Source organism: Cetorhinus maximus, chromosome 24, assembly GCF_964194155.1.
Source record: "Cetorhinus maximus chromosome 24, sCetMax3.hap1.1, whole genome shotgun sequence".
Classification (NCBI taxonomy): Eukaryota; Metazoa; Chordata; class Chondrichthyes; order Lamniformes; family Cetorhinidae; genus Cetorhinus; species Cetorhinus maximus.
Window position 1 is genome coordinate 44294658 of NC_135902.1, and position 21425 is coordinate 44316082.

Consider the following 21425-nt stretch of genomic DNA (forward strand, 5'->3'; position numbering starts at 1 on the left):
TCTGCGAAGCAATCCAGTCAATCCCACTCCCTCTCTCAATCCCTGTGTCCATGCACGTTTGTTTCCTTCAATTTCCTTGTGAAATCATTGTTCCTGTTTCCACCGCCCTCGTGGGCAGTGAGTTCTAGGTCATTGCCACTCGCATTCCTCACATCCACCCTGGCTCTCTTGCCCAAAACCGTAAATCTCTGGCTCCTGGTCCTTATACTATCAGTTATTAGGAACAGTTTTTTTCTTGTCTACCTTATCCAAACCTATCACAATCTAGCACAGGGCTCCAAGGAGAACAACACCAGCTTTTCCAACCTAATCTTGCAACTAAGTTTCCCATCCCGGGAGCTATTTTGGTAAATCTCTTCTGCATCTTCTCAAGCACCTTCACATCCTTCCTAAAGTGTGGTGACCAGAACGGGACACAACATTCCATTTGGGACCTAACCAGGGCTTTTAAAAGGCTCAGTGTAACGTCCCTGCTTTTGTGCTCAGTGTTTCTATGAGGCCCAAGATTCCATATGCTTTGCTAACCACTCTCTTGAAATGTCCTGTAACTTTCAAAGTTTGATGCACATGCACCCCAGGGTACCTCTGTCCCTGCTGACTGTTTAGAACTGTGCTATTAAAACTTTCTTGCCTCTCCCTATCGTTGTACCAAAATGCACCATCTCACAATTCTCTGTACAAAATTCCATCTGCCAGTTGCATGTGTATTCTGCTAGCCTATCATGTTACAGGTAACTCCCTGAAACTCTACTCTATTTCAAGATCCATGTCATTTAAAAAAAAACAAAATATAAGTACATAATTGCTGGAAAGTACTTTGGGAGGTAAATATAAACACAAGTTCTTTTTCTTTTGTCAACGGAGCACTAAAAATGGAGAAAAGCACTAATAGTGAAATTTTGAAATTGTCCATGTAATGCACAGATGCAAAATGAATGGGAAATTCTTACACTCTCCATAGGGCTTGTTTACTGTATGTTATGGTATATAATTTTATATTTATTCAAAATAATTTAGCAAGTTTTGGATTATTAACTAATATAGGTGTGTTTGAAATGCTATGGTTTTTCTGTTATGAGTAGTATATTATTAGTAACTAAACTTTTGTACAGCAAGAACTTCAATTTTAATTGCACCCCTCAATTTTTGTAGCACCCCTCAAAGGAAAGCAGGGCAGTGTGTAGTGACTGTGAGTTTGACTTCTAGTAGGAGAACAGAGGGAGCAGACTAAATGGAATATAAGACTGGAAAAGATTTATATAATGTGCAGTGTGACTGTGTTGTGATTTTAAAATGAGGATGAAAATCTTGCTTGATTTACTGAGGCAGGGGGAGCCAGTGATTTGGTCGATTAGAAGAGTGATGGGCGTACAGGACTTTGGTTGGAACACAAATCACAGAGTTTTAAATGTGTTGGGGTTTGTGGAGGTGGGCAAGTTGTTGAGGCCATTGAAGCAGTTGAACCTCACTGAGATGAAAGCGTGAATTAGGGTTTTATCAGTGGTGAGGAAGGGAGCAGTGGAGGTAGATAATATTCTAGAGAAAAAATAAGTCTTCGTGAAGGAATGGATGTGGTGTAGAAGGTTCAGCTGGGGGTCAAAGAGGACACAGATGTCTTACACCAAAAATTCCTCTTTTTTCCCAAAAGCAAGCCTACAATTTACAACAACAACTTATATTTATATAGTGCCTTTAAAGTAATGGAATGACCCAAGGCGCTTCATAGGAGCATGAAACAAAGTACATTGCAAAGCCGGATAAAATGATCAAAAGCTTTGTCCAAGTGGTAGGTTTTGAAGAGTGCCTGAAAGGAGGAAAGCAAGATAGAGACGCGGTGAGATGTAGAGAAGGTATTCCAAAGCTTGACACATAGGCAATTGAAGGCACAGCCACCAATGGTGGATCAATTAAAGTTGGGGATGTTCAAGACGACAGAGTGGAGCACAGATAGCTTGGAGGGCTGTGGGGCTGGAGGAGATTATAAAGATAGGGAGGGATGAAACCATGGAGGGATTTGAAAACAAGAATGAGAGTTTTGAAATCAAGACATTGCCTGGCTCGGAGTCAGTATAGGTCAGCGAGCACAGGGCTGATAGGGCAACGGGACTTTGTGTGAGTTAAGATACAGGCAGCAGAGTTTTGGATGCCTCAAGTTTACAGAGAGTAGAATGTGGGAGACTAGCCAGGAATGTTTTGGAATAGTTGGGTCTAGAGGTAACAACAGCATTAATGAGAGTTTCAGCAGCAAATGAGCTGAAACAGGCGAAGGTGGGCAATGTTGAGGAGGTGGATATAGGCGGCCTTAGTGATGGCATGAATGTGAAGCTGGAAGCTCATCTCAATCAAATGTGACAGAAATTTACAAAAAACATTTTCAAGCACTGTTCATTGGAGGAATGGTTTGTAGTTTTGGGTGCAGTTTAAATTGTAGTTTAACATCACATCTTGTTTTAAAGAAAAGATGAAACAAAAAATGATTTTGAACCATTTCTTTGCACTTCAGTTAAATAAAATGAAATTGTAGGCATCAAAAACAACTTCAAATATTACATGCTGCTACTGGCATTTGATGTTGCCGAGCCAGTGTTATTTTTGGAACAGGTCTCAAATTGCCTTTGTGTAAGCACATGTACAGGCCTGAGAATGCCAAGCTCACTGAGTCATTTCTCTCTTAAACATACAGGAAGGTCGCCAGCTCAACTGCATATGAGCAGGGTGTGCCTGTCTCAAGGGTGCTTGCTGCAATTAAAGTTCAACGCCTCCTTACATAGCTATCTAGCTGACAACCAATTGGAGTTTCGTTGCTGTTACGCAGTAGATAGTTAAAGTATACAAAGTAGTATGGATGTTTAGGATTGGCTCATGAAATATAGGTATTGGTATGCCCCACCTGCTATTAACTATTGAGAGCTGTGTCAAGAATTCTTGGATCTCATGCTTGCCAGTTTAGGTTTCAACTTCAACTCCTTCATTGAAACACTTTTTATTTACAAGTTATTTTGAACCACAATTTCTGGAACAATGGTGCTCAATACTGAAAGCGGTGTTGGTAAGTTTAAATATATGCCAGGAAATCCTTTTCCTTTCTCGATAATCACGACAGTGTCTATTCAGACTGTGTGTTTAGTATTCATGTCAGTACATGTATTAGTTGATGTTTATGACTTCAGCAATAACAATGTTAAGGATGTTACTAAAATGTTGGATTAATAAATAAATTATTACATTTTTATTATACTTATCAAGCGCAGATTTAGAAAATGAAAAATACTGTTTGATTTTTTTTGGGGTGAGGGAGTAGTGGTTAAATCTAGTACTACTAAACCAGGAATTGGACAAGGCTGTGGCCTTACTACGAGACTTAACTTTACTAACTTTGTAACTTATACTGCCAATTAACCCAGGATGAGGTTATAACAGGCTTTGGATAACTGAACAAAACTGGTTTTTGGGACTAACTGGTAGAACGTTAATGGGTGAAACAAAGATTATGGATCTAAATTATTACCACAATAACAACTGAAGTTGCAGTATCTCCCTGACGTGGCCTTACTTCTTGAAAGCAAAGTATACATGAACTAACCACTCATTTGTGAGCAGTATGTTCATGAAGCATCAGTGTTTTCTTTGCGGGTTCTGTAAGAACCATATTGTGAAGGACACAATAGAGGCTGTGTTTCAATTCTCTATTTGTTAAGAGAGAGGCATTACAGTACATCAGAATATTTTACTTTATATCTCCTGTATTTGGGCTGTGTTTAGAAGCTTCATTACAAATATGTAGCATACTATACTGAAAAATTAAGCAAATTAAAATGCTTACTTTAAAGTAGGTTTCCCTGCCCTAATAGTAATTTTTTCAGCATGTTTAATTCAGAAGGACACATGCGCTGGAAATGTTTATTTCTGCTTTAACATTTTGCTTTAAAAACAACTTTTGGAACCAAAATAATCATATGATAGCTTTAAATAATTTTAAACAGATTTGTAATATAATATGCTACTGCCTTTGAGTCTTGCAATTAAAAATGGCACATCTTGTCATTATGTTAGGACTGTTTTCTTTCATGTGATGTGGATGAGGCATTTCACCACAAGTAAAAAAAAAAGGAATTTAATATGAATTCTGTTTTCCTGGTTTGATATCAAAGTAATTAAGCTTGAACCTCAGCAGTTCCATCTTTTCCATGATTTCGGGCAAATCATTGGTATTTTTTCTGAAGGTATTATAGGTGGTGTTCCATTACCTCTAATGTATAAGAGATCCCACCCACGAGCTTGATTTAATTTGAAAGGCATTGTCAAAACATCATGGCCTTGATTTCTAAAATTCTCTTCTCGAACACTGGTGCTTTGCTACATTGCTCAGAACCTTCACGAGTCTCCTTTTTGATCACAGTTTCAGTCACCTGTCCTGTTCCCCACCCAGTCTCCTTTCCCAGCCTTTTACCCCCACATCCCACCTTGTAAGCACATTTGGATGATTTGGGCCAGTGTCAATTTTCATCTGTTTACAGTCCTGTGGAGTGCCTTGGGACATTTTGCTATGTTAAAGATACTAGAGAATGCAAGTTGTTGTTTTGCTGCTCGTAAATGCTTTATGAATCAAGTAGTAGTTGTTCCTACACAGTGACAGAGAGAAAATTTTTTAATGGAGCACATATAATTTTTAACGTTGTGTGGAAATAAAGCACATCTAACTGCAATAATCAGTTTCAAAATGTCTTTAGTGTGTTGTGAGAGTTTGAATGTGGTATTTATCATGTAGTCTCAGTTAGTCTTTCATCAGCTGTTTTGGAGAACATAATGCCATTATTGTGTGGAATATTCTTGTCAACAGGAGATTGAGGACAGTCAGCATATATATCTTGTTGTGATCTGCTGTAAGCTTGATGGATACTTTGATGTTTTGATTAAATTGCCCCTTAGTATCCTGAGTGCAAAGTGGCGCTGTTCAGCTGGACTGCTGTAGAACTCATAAGTTATATTTCTCCAATGGTGGCAGATATTAATTCAAATGCAGTTAGCGAGAGTTAATACTAATTGACAAATCAACCGAAGAACTGGTATGCTGTGCTGTAGTTGTGATGATGCCCGTATCTGTTTTCATGTAGCTCATGAGTTATGCAATTATAGTCACTATATATTGAATTGTTTCCTAATCTTAGTATATTTTGCTGCGTTTGATTGAATGCTCTTTGAAATTAAACCATTATCATACTTGCTTAGAGGCTACTTGCTCAGTTAGGCTCCTGTGGTCTTTAAAATGTTGCAGCTGAAAGACGAGGTGAAAACCTTCAGTTTGGGAAGTGGCTGAAACATTGTCGTTTTCCTGGCAATGTACTGTATGCAGCTGCTTTAACTATTACATTCAGTATGCTCCATTATATTCTCAATCAAATGGATTACCTTTGGGGATGTGACCAGGTGTGCACAGTATTTGCCAATTTTATCCCCCAGGACAGAACATTAGTACAATTAGGTTGCAACATTTGATTTTTTTTCTTGTGCAAAGGGATCTGGCCAGAAATTCACTGCTGCTCTGTTCCCAAATGGTTGTCTTCACTGCTGTCTCGACTATCTTATGCTGTTTTTTCACTCCGGAAGCAGACTCTATGCTGCAAGTGGGAATTCCATGTCTTTCAATGTATCAGGTGCAGTGGTCTGATATTGGAAGTCTCTCTAGTGACAAGCTGTCTGGGGACGCCCAGCAGCTCACCAATGTAGTTTTAATGAAGCTTGAGGACCAATATCAGGTGAGCTTTGGACTGAATCAAATTTCTTCGTCAAATTTTCCTGCCTCCTTGTGGAGAAAGGCTTATCCATAAATTAGCAGCTGAGACCAAGGACTTAGAGGCAGTGGGAACTTTAGTCTGTTTTCCACTGTGAATTTTAATCTGTTTGGTAGTTAGAGCAAATTAGTCAGCACTGCTCCAGATGACTGTACAAATAGCGATTTGAACCTGAGGAAATGTTACAGAAATCTCTAAATAACAGCACTAGTGTGACTAGTGTAAAGAAAAAATTGAATAAGAAAGCCCCCCTCCTCAAAAGTCAGTCAACCTTTCCCCCTTATAAACCAAATCAATTATATAAAAATGGAGGTGTGGGAAATATATGAAACGTATAAGTTCTGAAATAATCTTTATCAAGATTAAGGGCGCGCAGTTTCATGAAGGTTTTTCTTTCCATGTTACAAGGTACAATAAACAGAGCTTTTAATTCTCAGCTCTGAAGTAGAGCAGGAATTTATTTTTAAACCAAATTCATGCCCTGATTTACTTTACACAAAAGATTGTAATTACAGTAAGTAATTGTATGGTTACTTTTGCAGTGCTCTGTAACACTGTGCTGGCCACCTGAGGACATAACTTGAGCAGCTCCTGTAATGCATACCTTATGGTAAAAGTTTTGCTATCTACTGCAAAGACTTTTGCAATGTTGAAGCACTTGGAGTATTTCTCCTCATAAGACATTCTTCTTCTTGAGTTCTCTGCCCGAAGGCAGGTCCGACCCACAGCGTTGCAACCTCCACCATAGATAGGGCAAGAAGGCAGGTTCATCCCTGCCAGAACAGAGGTGAAACCCTTTGTAGTTGGCATCAATCTGATCCACACTGGCCAACTGAGCCAATCCAGCCCCCCAAGGAGTCCAAATTGCTGTGGCAATGTACACTTTTACATGTTGTAGCCTGGAGTTATGGATAGTGATGGTAGGAGGTTCTGATTTCTTTCCATCACATGGCTGACCAGGAATCTGTTACGCCTGCAATTGGCATATGTTGGAAAGATTTACAAGTTGATACTTCACCTGTTTGGCTGCATTATGAACACACTTTCCTTGGCCATCAAAAGATATTAGCATAGGTGAAAAGCTTGCTCAAAGAGAGCAGGATTTTAAGGAGAAGAGAGAGGCAAAGCAGTTTAGGGAAAGAATTCCAGAGCTTTAGAACCTAGGCAGCTGAAGGCACAACTATCAATGTCAAGAGTGGTCGGTCAAATATAATCCGCATAGGAATTTTCCAGAAAGTGGCTACTTTACAGTCTCAGCCATCTTTTGCTTCTATGTCCTTTTTTAAAACACACGTCTTCCTCAAAAATATTCAATATGCCTGTAAGTAATTCGGGCTGTGATCCATTGTCATTGACAACAGCACCTAGTCACTCCTTAGTGTTTGATTAGTTTTCCACAGTAAGGCAGGCCTTGATAAGAAGACTAGAATTGTGTGGAATAAACCCTGCGGTCAATCCCTTCATTTTACCACTGTTTTAACTGTAGATAGTTACATTTTAAAGCAACTAGTACAGAATCCAAAGGATGGGTTGGAACATTGGATCCTGTCCAGGATAAAAAAAAGACCTAGTCAATGTAAATTTTACCAGGAATCTGGATTTTAAATTGGTTGTTTATTCTGCAAAGATTTCTTTTTCTACTAGTGCTACTTGACAATACCTGTGCACTTAATCATCATCTTCTGATATGTCCCTCCTGCTGTAGGCACTCTGTACTTCCAGACTATTGCCTACTCTTCTTCTGTTGTTCTAATTATGTGAAACTTAACCAATGTATTCAAATTTCTCTTATAGGTGATAACCATAATAATATTGAGTTAATTGTGCAACAGCAGGCTCATGAGCTACATGATTTACGTTGCTCAATAGTTTATTCTCACTGCACCATTCAATCTGACAACAATATTGGCTGGGAGAGTAAACATCACAGATCGAGTAGAGGCATCTATTTGACACAATTGATATTCAACTGCTAGGTCACACTGGAAAATGTGTTTTCATCACTTTTAATTTCTTCTCATTTCTTGAGCACAGTGAGACATGCTGGACTTGAGTTCCAAAGATGATAGCAGATGGGTTTTGAGTGACCTCCAGTATCTCTCCTCCAAATGGCCAGTCTTCGCTGTCAGCAAGTCATTTTACCAAGTGAGGCAAGCAGAGGACATTGCAAATAAACATGATCTGCACTTACCAGATGTCTGAAGATGGACATTTGTGTGTAGATGCAGAGGCTGTGGGAAGGGTTTTGAATGAATATTTTGTCTCCGCGTTTACAAAGGAAAGGGAGGATGTAAATATAGTAGTCCAGGAGGAACACTGCGAGATTTTGGATGGGATAGTCATAAAGAGAGAGGAAGTACTTGAAGGGTTGAATTCCTTGAAAGTTGATAAGTCACCAGGGCCAGATGGATTGTTTCCGAGGCTGCTGAAGGAAGTAAGGGAGGAGATAGCAGATGCTCTGAGGATGATTTTCCAATCTTCACTGGATACAGGGGAGGTACCGGAGGACTGGAGAAATGCAAATGTAGTTCTATTGTTTAAAAAGGGATCAAAGCAAATGCCAAACAATTATAGGCCAGTTAGTCTTACATCGGTGGTGAGCAAATTAGTAGAATCAATCCTGAGAGATAGGATTAACTGTCATGTGGAAAGGCATGGACTAGTCAGGGATGGTCAGCATGGATTTGTTAAAGGAAGGTCTTGTCTCACAAATTTAATTGAATTCTTTGAGGAAGTGACAAGAAGGGTTGATGAAGGTCATGCAGTGGATGTTGTGTACATGGATTTTAGCCAGGCATTTGACAAGGTCCCACATGGCAGATTGGTCAGGAAAGTAAAAGCCCATGGGATTCAGGGTAATGTGGCAAACTGGATAAAAGGTTGGCTTTGTAACAGGAAACAAAGGGTAATGGTTGATGGATGCCCACGCGAATGGAAAGTTGTCTCAAGTGGTGTTCCACAGGGCTCGGTGTTGGGACCCTTGCTGTTTGTCTTATATATTAACGATTTGGATGTGAATGTGGGGGGCACGATTGGGAAATTTGCAGATGACACAAAGATTAGCCGAGTAGTGGATAGTGTAGAGGATAGCCATAATCTCCAAAATGATATCGATGGGTTGGTGGAGTGGGCGGTAAAGTGGCAGATAGATTTTAACTTAGAGAAGTGTGAGGTCATACATTTAGGGAGGTCAAACAGTTACAGGGATTACACAATAAATGGGAATATACTAAGAGGGATAGATGAAGTGAGAGATCTTGGCATACAAGTACACGTGTCCCTGAAGGCAGCAGTTCAAGTAGACAAGGTTGTAAAGAAGGCATATGGAATGCTCTCCTTCATTGGCAGAGGTATAGAATATAAAAGTAAGGATATAATGTTGGAATTGTATAAAACACTGGTGAGGCCACAACTGGAGTATTGTGTGCAGTTCTGGTCACCACATTGCAGGAAGGACGTAATAGCTCTGGAGAGAGTGTAGAGGAGGTTTACAAGATTGTTGCCAGGGTTAGAAAAGTGTAGCTACGAGGAGAGATTGGATAGGTTGGGGTTATTTTCCTTAGAACAAAGAAGGCTGAGAGGTGACTTGATTGAGGTATACCAAATTATGAGGGGAATAAATAGAGTGGACAGGATAAAATTGTTTCCCTTGGTGGAGAATTCTAGAACCAGGGGACATAGATTCCAGATAAGTGGCAGAAGGTGTAAGGGGGGCATGAGGAAGAACTTTTTTACGCAGAGGGTAGTGGGTGTCTGGAATTCGCTGCCCAAGTTGGTGGTAGAGGCAGAAATTTTAAACTCTTTTAAAAAGTATCTGGATCTGCACCTAAAGTGCTGTAAGTTGCAGGGCTATGGGCCTGGTGCATGAAGGTGGGATTAGAAAGGACACCTGGGTGTCCTCGGGCTGGCATGGACAAGATGGGCCGAATGGCCTCCTTCTGTGCTGTAACTTTTCTATGGTTCTATGGTCTACACACAAGCAGGACCCCAGCTCGTGTCCACTTTGAACTCCACTAATTGTGGTGTCTCACCACTTTCCCAACCGAGATTGGCTGACTCAGTACAGACCACTGATTGGAGCTCATCTTGCAATGCTGTGCAACTGAAAACTACTTTGATTAAAGAGTGGATGTGTAGTGGCAGTGACACCCATAAAAAGAATGTCCTGTCTGTTACCTCATTCTCCTGCTCATGGGACACTCTTGCGATAATAGTCTCATAATTTCCAAGAAATACATTTCTCCGTGATATTAAAAGAATGTGATAGCAGTAGGCAGTTTCAGAAAGTTAGTTTCACCCTTCCTGAAAGCCTTTTCCGAATATTACAACTTCATCCTGTTTTATCAAGTGCACGTCGTAGCATTGCAGGATACAGGAAATAGATTTTAATCATGGTGGTGAGTTGATTTGCTCCAAACAACTCCATAAATGGATGGAAGATCAACACAGTTTTTGGAGTGGACATCTTAATGTATGAAGTTGGTTTGGAGTCCACTTCCTACTCACTGCAAAAAATTGTAGTTTGGTATCAGGAACTCAGTTTGAACAAGAAGTTACTTGCATGGGGAATACTGAAGCATGTAAATGGCCCATTAATTATACTGATCCCATAAGAAAATGGGACTTTGAGAAGTAAATTTAGAAGGGCACTCTTCTGACCAGTGGCCTTCTTTTCACTCATCCTTCCAAATTTTTCCTTTTATGAAAGAGAACCGATGTAAAACTTTAAATCCCATTGATGTTACATTGATCTTTTAATATGTAAAAGAAGTGAATAGATTATGACACATCATAATTTTTGTTGTCTAATAATGAAATCTGGAGGGGGGGAGGTAAGCTGTCAGCATAAGATACAAATTCACATTTGCATTGCCTTTGTTTTCAAAGGCAGCACCAACACCTCTATGAGTGAACCCCTTAAAAAATTAAAATAGTTATTGATCCCATAAAAAAAATTCAATTAAATTGAACCAGAATATGTTTTAAACTATCTGGATGCATTGATGAATTATTAAAACCTTGGACGGACTGCAGAAAGGACTTAATTAATTGAATGATTAAAACCAAGATCCATCCTTGATTAAAACAGAAAATGCTGGAAATACTCAGGTTATTGCAGCATCTGTGGAGAGAAGCTGATCAGGCTACACCTGGTTCAGGAAGCTGATATTGCTAATAGTGTGTTTTGGTCTGCTAGTAATATAGAGATGTTACAATACACAAACACAAACAAACTATTTGGCCCAACCAATCCATGTCAGTGTTTACCTTCCACATGGCAAATAGTCTGAATTACATTTACCCACCCTGTTCTTATTGCAATTCAACATCTTTTCTTTCATCTGTCTTTCAAATATAACCTGCTATGTTGACATAGTTGTCCACTCTGAAGAAACTGACTTTAACTCCAATTATCTGCTTTGTCCATTCTATTCAACTTTAATCCAGTTTGCTATCCTCTCAATTCCATACCCCTTAATATTCTGTAGTTATTCTCTTGTGTAGTACCTTGTCAAAGGTTTTCTTAAAGTCCATGTACTTCATCCACTGCAATTCTCCCAACTACCGTGCCTGTTACTTGTCCAATAATTCTATGAGGTCTGTCACAGAATCACAGAATCACACAGTGCAGAAGAGGCCCTTCGGCCCGTCGAGTCTGCACCAACACGTGAGAAACACCTGACCTACCTACCTAATCCCATTTACCAGCACTTGGCCCATAGCCTTGAATGTTATGACGTGCCAATTACTCATCCAGGCACTTTTTAAACGATGTGAGGCAACCCGCCTCCACCACCCTCCCAGGCAGCGCATTCCAGACTGTCACCACCCTCTGGATAAAACGTTTTTCCTCACAACCCCCCTAAACCTCCTGCCCCTCACCTTGAACTTATGTCCCCTCGTGACTGACCCTTCAACTAAGGGGGACAGCTGCTCCCTATCCACCCTGTCCATGCCCCTCATAATCTTGTACGCCTCGATCAGGTCGCCCCTCAACCTTCTCTGTTCCAACGAAAACAACCCAAGTCTATCCAACCTCTCTTCATAACTTAAATGTTTCATCCCAGGCAACATCCTGGTGAATCTCTTCTGTACCCTCTCCAGTGCAATCACATCCTTCCTATAATGTGGCGACCAGGACTACACACAGTACTCCAGCTGTGGTCTCACCAAGGTTCTATACAACTCCAACCTGACCTCTCTACTTCTGTAATCTATGCCTCGATTGATAAAGGCAAGTGTCTCATATGCCTTTTTCACCACCCCATTAACATGCCCCTCCGCCTTCAGAGATCTACGGACACACAAGCCAAGATCCCTTTGTTCCTCAGAACTTCCTAGTGTCATGCCGTTCATTGAATAGTTCCTTGTCAAATTATTCCTTCCAAAGTGTATCACCTCACACTTTTCAGGGTTAAATTCCATCTGCCACTTATCTGCCCATTTGACCACCCCATCTATATCTTCTTGTAGCCCAAGACACTCAGTCTCACTGTTGACCACCCGGCCAATCTTTGTGTCATCCGCAAACTTACTAATCATACCCCCCACATAGTCATCTATGTCGTTTATATAAATGATGAATAATAGGGGACCCAGCACGTATCCTTCTGGTACGCCATCCCTGTGGTACGTCAAGCACAATTATCTATTCGAAACCTGTACTGGCAACTTCCAACTACTTTCACTTCATCCAGATGTATGGTGATTTCATTCTTAACTTTTTCCTATATTAGAACAGTGACTACCAAAAGACACTTAATTGGCTGTAAAGGGCGTGGGATATCCTGAAGTCATGAAAGGGGATATAAAGTTGCAAGTCTTTCTTCATTATCACTGACGTTAAGCTAACTGGCTTGTAATTACCTTGTCATTTTTAACAATGGGTGTGACATTGGCCAGTCTCCAGGGCGGAGCCTGTATTTTCTAGTTTGGAAGTTGTTTATTACATGAAATTATTTATCATACTTTTAGACTTTAGGTTAGATAGCAAAATAGCAACCACCCAAATAAAAGTGAAGCAATTAAAAGAATCACAAACGCAAGTCGTTATCTGCCCTGCTCTCGCTCACTGCCTTACTGGCATCACATCCGACCCCCACCCTTTGCATTGTGGGTGGTGGGCTCACGAGGCGGCTCCATGAAGCCATTTCGGGCTGAGCCCAGCTGGGTTACGTGGGTGACCCGGCCACCAGGCAAACACTACCCCAAGGCCTGGCTCCAGGGGTGGGTCCTGGTATCCCTGTCTCGGTATTTAGTTATTTTGGTATTCCTGTATCCTTGGGCAAGTTGAGGTGGTTCGGGCATCTGAAAAGGATGCCCCCTGATAGGCTCCCACTGGAGCTGTACCAGGCACGGCCCACTGAGCGGAGACCTTGAGGCCGACCCAGGACACGCTGGAGGGATTACATCCCTCGGCTCGCCTGGGAATCCCTCAAGAGGAGTAAGAATCTGTGGCTGAGGAAAGGGAAATCTGGTTGGCCCTGCTCAGCTTATTGCCACTGCAACCCACACCAGGAAAAGCGGTGTGAAAATGAATGGATGGATGGAATGAAAGCAAGTTAAGTAAATCCAGGTCAAACTGTTTGTAGTACTAAATTTCAGCCGCAGAATATGGCTATAGTTCCTTGGAAACTTTACATGCTACATTGTTTACAGCTGAGAAAGATCTGGTGATTGTGGAGGGCAGATGTAAAAATGTTGCCATATGTACTTTCGTGTGAGAAAATGTGTTCATAAACTCATAAGTTTTCTTGTTAAGAGAAACTAGACCACAGATGATTTCTTAACGCAGAATGAAGTCTTTGAAAATATTCTTCGGCTGTAACCTGCCGATGATTTAAGCATTGACGACAATTTCTCTAAAAGTGAGATGCTGAGCAGGAAAACACGTGAGACTTCAGGAAGTGGTTATGGATTTTGACATATTTTCACACTGAATGCAATAATATCAAGACTAAGATTGACATATTTACAGGATGGATTTAAAACTTATAAAATAATTTTTTTTTGTTAACCTACCTATATAGTTACATAATTGTACACACGCACGCGCACACACAACTATATTAATGTTAAGAGAAAACGCAATTTTTTTTTTTAAAAAGCTGTCAAATTTTAAAATGGTACTTCAAACAATGTACTGATCTCTTATGATAAATCTATTAGAAGTTCCTCTTGTATTTTGCAAATAGAAAATCGTCTGTACATTTCAAACTCAGCAATTAATATATTGTCCTGGTCAAAGCTTAAGACATTTGGTAAATAAACATGAAAGTTGGAGTTTGATTGTGAAATGAATTAGGAATTAGCAGTCTGGCATTAAGTGCCTGTTAATCATTAGTCACCAGACAAAATCGTTATGTTTCTCAGTCATCTTGTATTTGGACAGAAGTGACTTATCAAGGAAACTATTCGAGCTGTTAAAGAACCCCACCCCATTTACACCAGGAAACATATCCGTCAATAATCAGTCCAGTATTTGCAGTTAACCTTATCGTTGCAGTCATGCATTTGGTAAAGATATGGCTTAAGATACAAAAACAGCTTTAATAGTAGAAGTTTTTAGTGTAGGAATGTTCATTTGTTATCTTTCTGACCATACCTTTTGTACTAAGTACTAAGATTCCAGCATATACATTTTAAGTTTATCTTTAATCCACAGTTAATGAAGGCTTAATATTTACCTTTTTTAAGTTATTGTTTGCTTGTATGACATTGCATTTGAAGCTGCTCTGAACTCTAACACAGCAGTATTATAGAAATGCAAATGTAATTACCCAAAGTATTTTTATCAAAACGACAGTTTTTTTTCTGTACCATCAACTGCACAAGCAGCAGTATATTTACTCCCAAATACTCTCACATTTTCATATTATGCAGTTTTGTATGCTGTATATAAGCAGGGACAAATGTGTCACCAAAATAAGTATGTTGGATTTATGTAGCATCTTTAACTTAGAAAAGCACCATAATGCGCTTCTTAGAAATGTAATAAAAAGGGTGTCAGAATCTCCAATGCCTGTGCACTTCCATTCTATGTAGATAATGTATGTTCTATGTGTATAATCTATGTGGGTAGAAAATTAGAATGAAGTTGAACACTTCCTTACCCTTAGTCAAGGAAAGCAATGCGACAGGTTGAGTCGAGTTCTTAAATCTCACCTAAAGCAACTAGCAATTGAAAAATAACAATCTATTATAACTTTGATCTATACCTTTAATGTCTGGGCTCAAATTTATAGACACTGGTAGGAGCATCTCACTTCCACGTCACCAGACTACTCTGTTAAGTAATCACCTTGGAATGGGCTTCTGATTCAAGTCAGAATTGCCATGACTTGATAAAATTCTTTTGTGCAAGTGTAAAACCTTGAATGACGTACTAATCTTGAACTAGGCTGACCCATTACTTTAAGCTAATCTGTTTATAGAAACCATAATTAAATGTTTATTCAAATAACTTATTTCAAATTACATTACTTACCGGTTTAAAACATGTTCCTTAGTTTGCACAACAGTGCATTGAATTCACTCAGCTGCTCCAGGTTACACTTTCAGCAAATATTTTTCACCACTCAGCCAATACATTGAATCAGTTCTTGATCTCAAAAGCGCCTGAAGCACCCTTGCAGACATGATGTTCTCACCCTGGTCATGCAAGTGACCATTCGCAGTATTTGGGTTGGGGGGTCTCTGACTTGTAAGATAGAGTGGCTGGGGGCTCTGAATACTCATCTGTGCTTATAGAGGGGCAACAAGAATTGCACCCACACAAGCGTTTTCTCTGTCAGATAGAAAGAATTTAATTCATAGCCTAGTTTCTTTATGAAACTATGATGGAAGTTTGAAAGGTCTTGACCTGGAATGGTATGAGGTCTTGTGAACATAAGAGGGTTAGGAACACTCCTAAGTATTCTGTTAGTCAGGAGTGGCAGTGTAGTGTTGATAGTGGTTACTGGTAATCCAGAGGCATAGGAACATAGGAGCAGGAGTAGGCTATTCGTGCCATCAAGCCTGCTCCACCATTTAATCAGATCATGGCTGATCACCTACCTTAACGCCACTTTCCCACGCTATCCTCATATCCTTTAAACCACAAGTCTGTCGATTTCTGTCATGAACATGTTCAATGATTGAGCTAGTGTCTGTGTGCTCAATCTGGAGAGCACCTGGTCTAGTATTGCTTTGTTTTCTACTGGTTTCAATGCAAGATTATTTTTTATATACTTACTAAATCATAGGATGATACGATACAGAAGGAAGTTATTTATCCAATTTTGCTGGTGCCAGCTCTTTGGAGCTAAAAATATATTTTTACATGAGGTGTCAGCCATACATAGCAACTTTTAGTGTTTCACTCTGAGAGTTAATGATTTGAGAGCCAAGTTGTGTATTCTGACAAAACTTGATTGAGCCTCTCTTCCTTCATTATCAGCCAAGCCTCTTTACCCCCACCACTGTCTAGGCCCCCTCTGCTAGGCACTGTTCCTACGCAGGTGCCGATTCTAATGATCCCTGCACACTATAAATAGGATCCTTTCTCTTTTAGCATAAGAGTTCCTGCCTGTAACATGTGGTTGCAGAACCTCTTCCACGAGTGGAACCATTTGGGTAGGAGCGATACTGAAGGGAGAGGAAGCAGGTGAATGGATGTCAACGAAAAGGGTAGGGAGAATAGCTGAGGATAAAGGAAAGAGAGAAGCGGAGAGATGAAGGTAGGAGGCATGAGTGGAATAAAGGCAAGAATGAAAAGCATTACAGTGAAGGAGAGAGAGCAGGTCAGAAGTTTGAATTGATGCTTTGTGGGAAGTATAAGGGAAAAAGCTGGGAGTGATGCTTTTTGAGGAAGAAGAAAGGAAAGTGACAGCATTTACTTGGGAAGTATCTTGGCATGAATAGGGAGTGTGGGTTGTTGGAAAGTGTTCCACTTGAATTAACTTCAATTGAATTGTACAGAAAAAGAGCAGCTACTATGGGGGAGGAGAACGGTGCCCAACTAAATGTGGATGGGTGGAAGGAAAGTACCAGCTTGAACAAGTGCAAAATTGTTTCTGATATAAAACATCAAAATCCCTGATGCCCTCAGGCCCTCCCACCCCCAAAAAATATATCATTGATTTTGTGTTTAATGTTTGGATTCCCCCTTAAGGGTGGCATGTATGGATGTTTTTCAAGTTAAGGAATGTTAATTATGCTTACAGTTTAAGTTACAAAGCCCATGTTGTTGCTTGTTCATGCCGTAGGCTTACAATCAGGCATTCTTGAGTTTTCTGCTGTTTGGAACTTCTTTGTTGTTGAAGCTTTTGATACATTCCAACTTAGAAAGCTACGATCACTGTTTGGGTCCCCTGGTGAGACTATCATTAGTTTTCATTATTGGTCTTGTTTTTATTCAGGTATCAGGAGACCACAGGGATGAGGATTAGAGAACCCAATGGTTAAAGTTAAAACTAAAAAAGTTAAAGATAGTATCAAACTTAAAGAAAAAGCGTATAATTGTGCAAAGATGGGTAGCAGGTCAGAAGATTGTAACAGAATATAAAGAACAGCAAAAATGACAAAAAGATTAATAAGGAGGGAAAAATTAGAGTACGAGAGAAAGCTAGCTGGGAATATAAAGAGTTTCTTTAGATATTTAAAAAAAAGAGTTAACAAAGTGAGCGTTGGTCCTGTACAAAGTGAGTCTGAGCAGTTAATAATGGAAAGTAAGGAGATGGCAGCTGAATTGAACAGATATTTTGCTTCGGTCTTCATTACAGAGGATACAGTAACATCCCAGAAATGGCTGTAAATCAAGAAATGGAAGGGAGGGAGGAACTCAAGAAAATTACAATCACCAGGGAAGTGGCATTAAGCAAATCGTTGGAACTGCAGGTTGACAAGTCCCTGGGTCCTGATGGATTTTGTCCTAAGGTCTTTAAAGAAGTGGCTAGCGAGATAGTTGATGCGTTGGTTTTAACTTCCAAAATTTACTAGATTCAGGGAAGGTTCCATTAGATTGGAAAATAGCTAATGTAACTCCTTAATTCAAAAAGGAAAGGGGACAGAAAGCACTAAGATATAGGCCAGTTAGTTTAACATCTATCATAGGGTAAATGTTAGAAGCTATTGTTAAAGATGTTATAACAGGGCACTTAAAGACTGCATTCCCCACCCCCCCCGACCACCACTGACAACACCCCAGTGAAGATCCCATCATTCGGGTGATCTTCTGAGGTGGACAGGGCGAACCAGAAGATTTCTTGCCTCCCGCTACTCGACTCGGGTGGAGTGGGGTGTGGAATCTGGGACTAAGATTTTCATGCAGTAGTATGATTCTTAGAAATCATTAATAGGGTAATGCTACCGTTTGTTTTTTTTCTCAAATATTTCAACAACTAACTTTGATATGCTTACTGGGTGCTAATTACACTATCTCTGCTAAAATTTTCATCTAGCTTTATGAGTAATGGGAAATAATACTGATTGTAAGAGCAACAAGTAGTGGACAAAGAAAGTTGAGGAGGAAATAATTCGGTGGATTAAATAGTCAATGATTTATATGAATTGTTGCAGTGCTTTATCCTTTCTCAATCTCAGAATCTCAGAAGTATTTTATAGACTATCATGTTGGACCCAATACAGGGACACTGTGCTGCTTTTTAGACATCTCTTTTTACAGTGATATACAGAGTCAGTATTGGCAAGCAGTTGTAAATGATGTGACTCCACCTACTGTAGAAAACCAAAAGGGCATCTTATGAAATCCTCGTTGTCAGCTGTCCCTCAATTCGAGGATGACATCTGTTCGGGATTGTGAGCTTCTGCCATGGGTCTTCATGTGACTGAACAGCCCAATTCTTGACCCACAGATTTTGGGCACATGAGGCTGTCCCACGAGGCAGTGGGGTACAGAGCGCAGGATTTGCTTCCTTTTCTTTGCTGCCGCTCTGCCTCGTCATTAAGGCATTTGGATTCAAAGCGTGATACAGCTTGATGGACAAGTTGTCACCATTTTGAACGATTGCTAGCAAGCTCCTCCCAGTCATTACTATCAATGCTGCCACGCTTCAAGGAGAGCTTCAGAGTGCCTTTGTAGCATTTTATTTGTCTTCTCCGGGACACTGGGTATTTGAGAGTTGAGAAAACAGGACCTGGTGGGGAGATGCTTTTCCACCACCCGGACACATTAACCAGTTCAACGTAGTTGATTTTGCAGGAGTTTTCCCTGGATGCTTGTGGAGCTGGCTTGAAGGACACCAGTGTTTGCTTGACTGTCTTTCCATTAAATCCAAAGGATGCGGTGAAGGCATTGCTGATAAAATTTCTGCTCTTATGTATTGTTGATACACAGTCCAGGCCTCACTGCAGTATGGGAATGTGCTGATGATAACTGATCTGCACTCGTGGACTTTGCTGACTTGCAGATGTCTTTGATGTCAAACATTCGCTGCTGTAGTTTGCAGAAGGCTGAGCTGGCATAGCTGATCCCATGTTGGATCTCCTCATCAATGGTGGCCATGTGGGAGAGGTAGCTTCCAAGGTATGGGAAGTGCTCAACATATTCCAGAGTCTCTCCTTCAACATATATGGGAGGTGGCAATTTGACTGACCAGGTGTGGGTTGATATGAGTCTTGTTTTGGCAACATTCAAGAACAGGCTGAGTCTCTTGTATGCAGAATTGAAGAGATCGAGAGTGGCTTGAAAATCTGGTGTAGAGAGGGCAACAACACTGCAGTCACCCACAAACTGTAGATCATATATGTCTATGATGGTCAGTTTAGTTTAGGCACGGAGGTGACTGAGGTTGAAGAGTTTTCTATTTAGGTGATATTTAATACTCACACCAGAGGGCTTCCCTCAGTTATTTCATTACAAATAGAACAGTACTCACCTCAGACACGGAAGGGATCAAATTCTGTTTTGGAACAATTTGTTCCATGTATTCAACAATTCCCATTCATTGTTCATTGCATACTTGAGATTAGAGTTGCTTTATGAGCCACATTTTGAATAATATAAAACCATTTTGTTTCCTTAAAATGTACGTCTCTAGCCACTAAACTAAGAGTGCAGGAATGTAAGTGGTAGTGGAGACCAGAAAGATTGTCTTGGATCTAAGAAGCTATATCTAAACAATTTTCCAGCAGGCTACCTGAAGTGTTCTGAGTGAAGAAGGTGCTACATCAAAGGTTATTGAGGAAAATAAAAGCCCATGGTATAGGGGGTAACATATTAGCATGGATAGAAGATTGGCTGACTGGCAGAAAACACATATGCATAAATGGGTCTTTGCCTGATTGGCAGGATATGAAGAGAGGAGTCCCGGAGGGGCCTGTGCTGGGCCTCAACTTTTTACAATTTACATAATGACTTAGATGAGGGGAGCAAAGGCATGGTAACTAAATTTGTAGATGATGCAAGATGATACAAGTGTGTAAATGCATTGGAGGCGGTTCAAAGGAGGTTTACTAGATTGATTCTTGGAATGAGCGTGTTGTCGAATGAGGAAAGATTAGACAAGTTGGGCTTGTTTCCACTGGAGTTAAGAAGAGTGAGGGGGAGTTGGTTGAAGTATATAAGATCCTTAATGGTATTGACAAGGTGGACGTAGAAAGGATGGTTCCTCTTGTGGATGAATCCAGAATTAGGGGGCACTGTTTTTAAAATTAAGGATTACCCTTATAGGACAGAGATGAGGAGAAAAGGGTTGTGCGATTTTGGAACTCTCTGCCTCCGAAGATGGTGGAGGTGGGGTCATTGAATATTTTTAAGGCAGAGGTAGATAGATTCTTGTTAGGCCAGGGAATTGAAGGTTATTGGGGGTACATTGGAATATGGAATTATAAATACAAACAGATCAGCCATGATCTTATTGAATGGTGGAGCCGGCTCCAGTGGCTGAATGGCCTACTTCTGTTCCTATTTTGTATGTTTGTATGATCGTAAGTACATATGTTCGTAAGAAGTGCCATGACTTAATTTAAATGGCTTGGAATTGGATGCACTAAATGTGCCCTTCACCCATATGGAGTGGCTTTAAGGTCATAGAACTGTCAAAAGTGTACAAGGCATTCTGCCCAATTTCCTATTTTCCCATTTAATAGTCACTGTTAGGTGCTGGCTTATTTTTTTTTTGGAGAGAGTGTCTTCTTTCTTGCATGTAATGTTTATCTAATCTTGAAAACAGCTGAACTTTGTCAGAACAGGAGGAGCTGAAAAAAGGGGACATGAGAAAGGAGCTCTGAGAACAGAATCTTTCGCGTAACCTTAAGGGGTAACAAAGCATCCAAGTAAATGCCCTATGGTAGTCAGCAAGTCAAATTAACACTAATCATGTTAAATATGATGTCGTAATAGTTTTCAGATTGGTAGATTGTCAGATTGTCAGATCGCTTGACTGAAATCCAGTCCTGGATAAGCAGAAATTTCCTCCACCTAAATATTTGGGAAGGCTGAAGTCATTGCTTTCAGTCCCTGCCACAAACTCCAATCCCTAAGCACCAACTCCATCCCTCTCTCCGTCAACCGACTGAGATTAAATCAGATTGTTCACAACCTTAAGATGACCTTCTGACCTCATATCCATGCCATCACCAAGATTGCCTATTTCTATTTCCGCAACATCACCTGACTCTGCCCCTGCCTCA

At 40.3% G+C, this 21425-nt stretch overlaps 1 protein-coding gene across 3 annotated transcripts in view; it reads left to right on the forward strand.

The window, feature by feature from the left end:
- Positions 1-21425, forward strand: part of cyth1b (cytohesin 1b) — a 225176-nt gene that overhangs the window by 108598 nt on the left and 95153 nt on the right. Inside the window, exon 1 of one of the 3 annotated variants that reach the window (XM_078571145.1) lies at positions 2822-3049. The exons of the other annotated variants lie outside the window; for them this stretch is intronic. Coding sequence (XP_078427271.1) covers positions 3022-3049 — 28 coding nt within the window. The 5' untranslated portion in view covers positions 2822-3021. Of the gene's footprint in view, positions 1-2821; positions 3050-21425 lie in introns of those variants that run through there. 3 annotated transcript variants of the gene reach the window in all.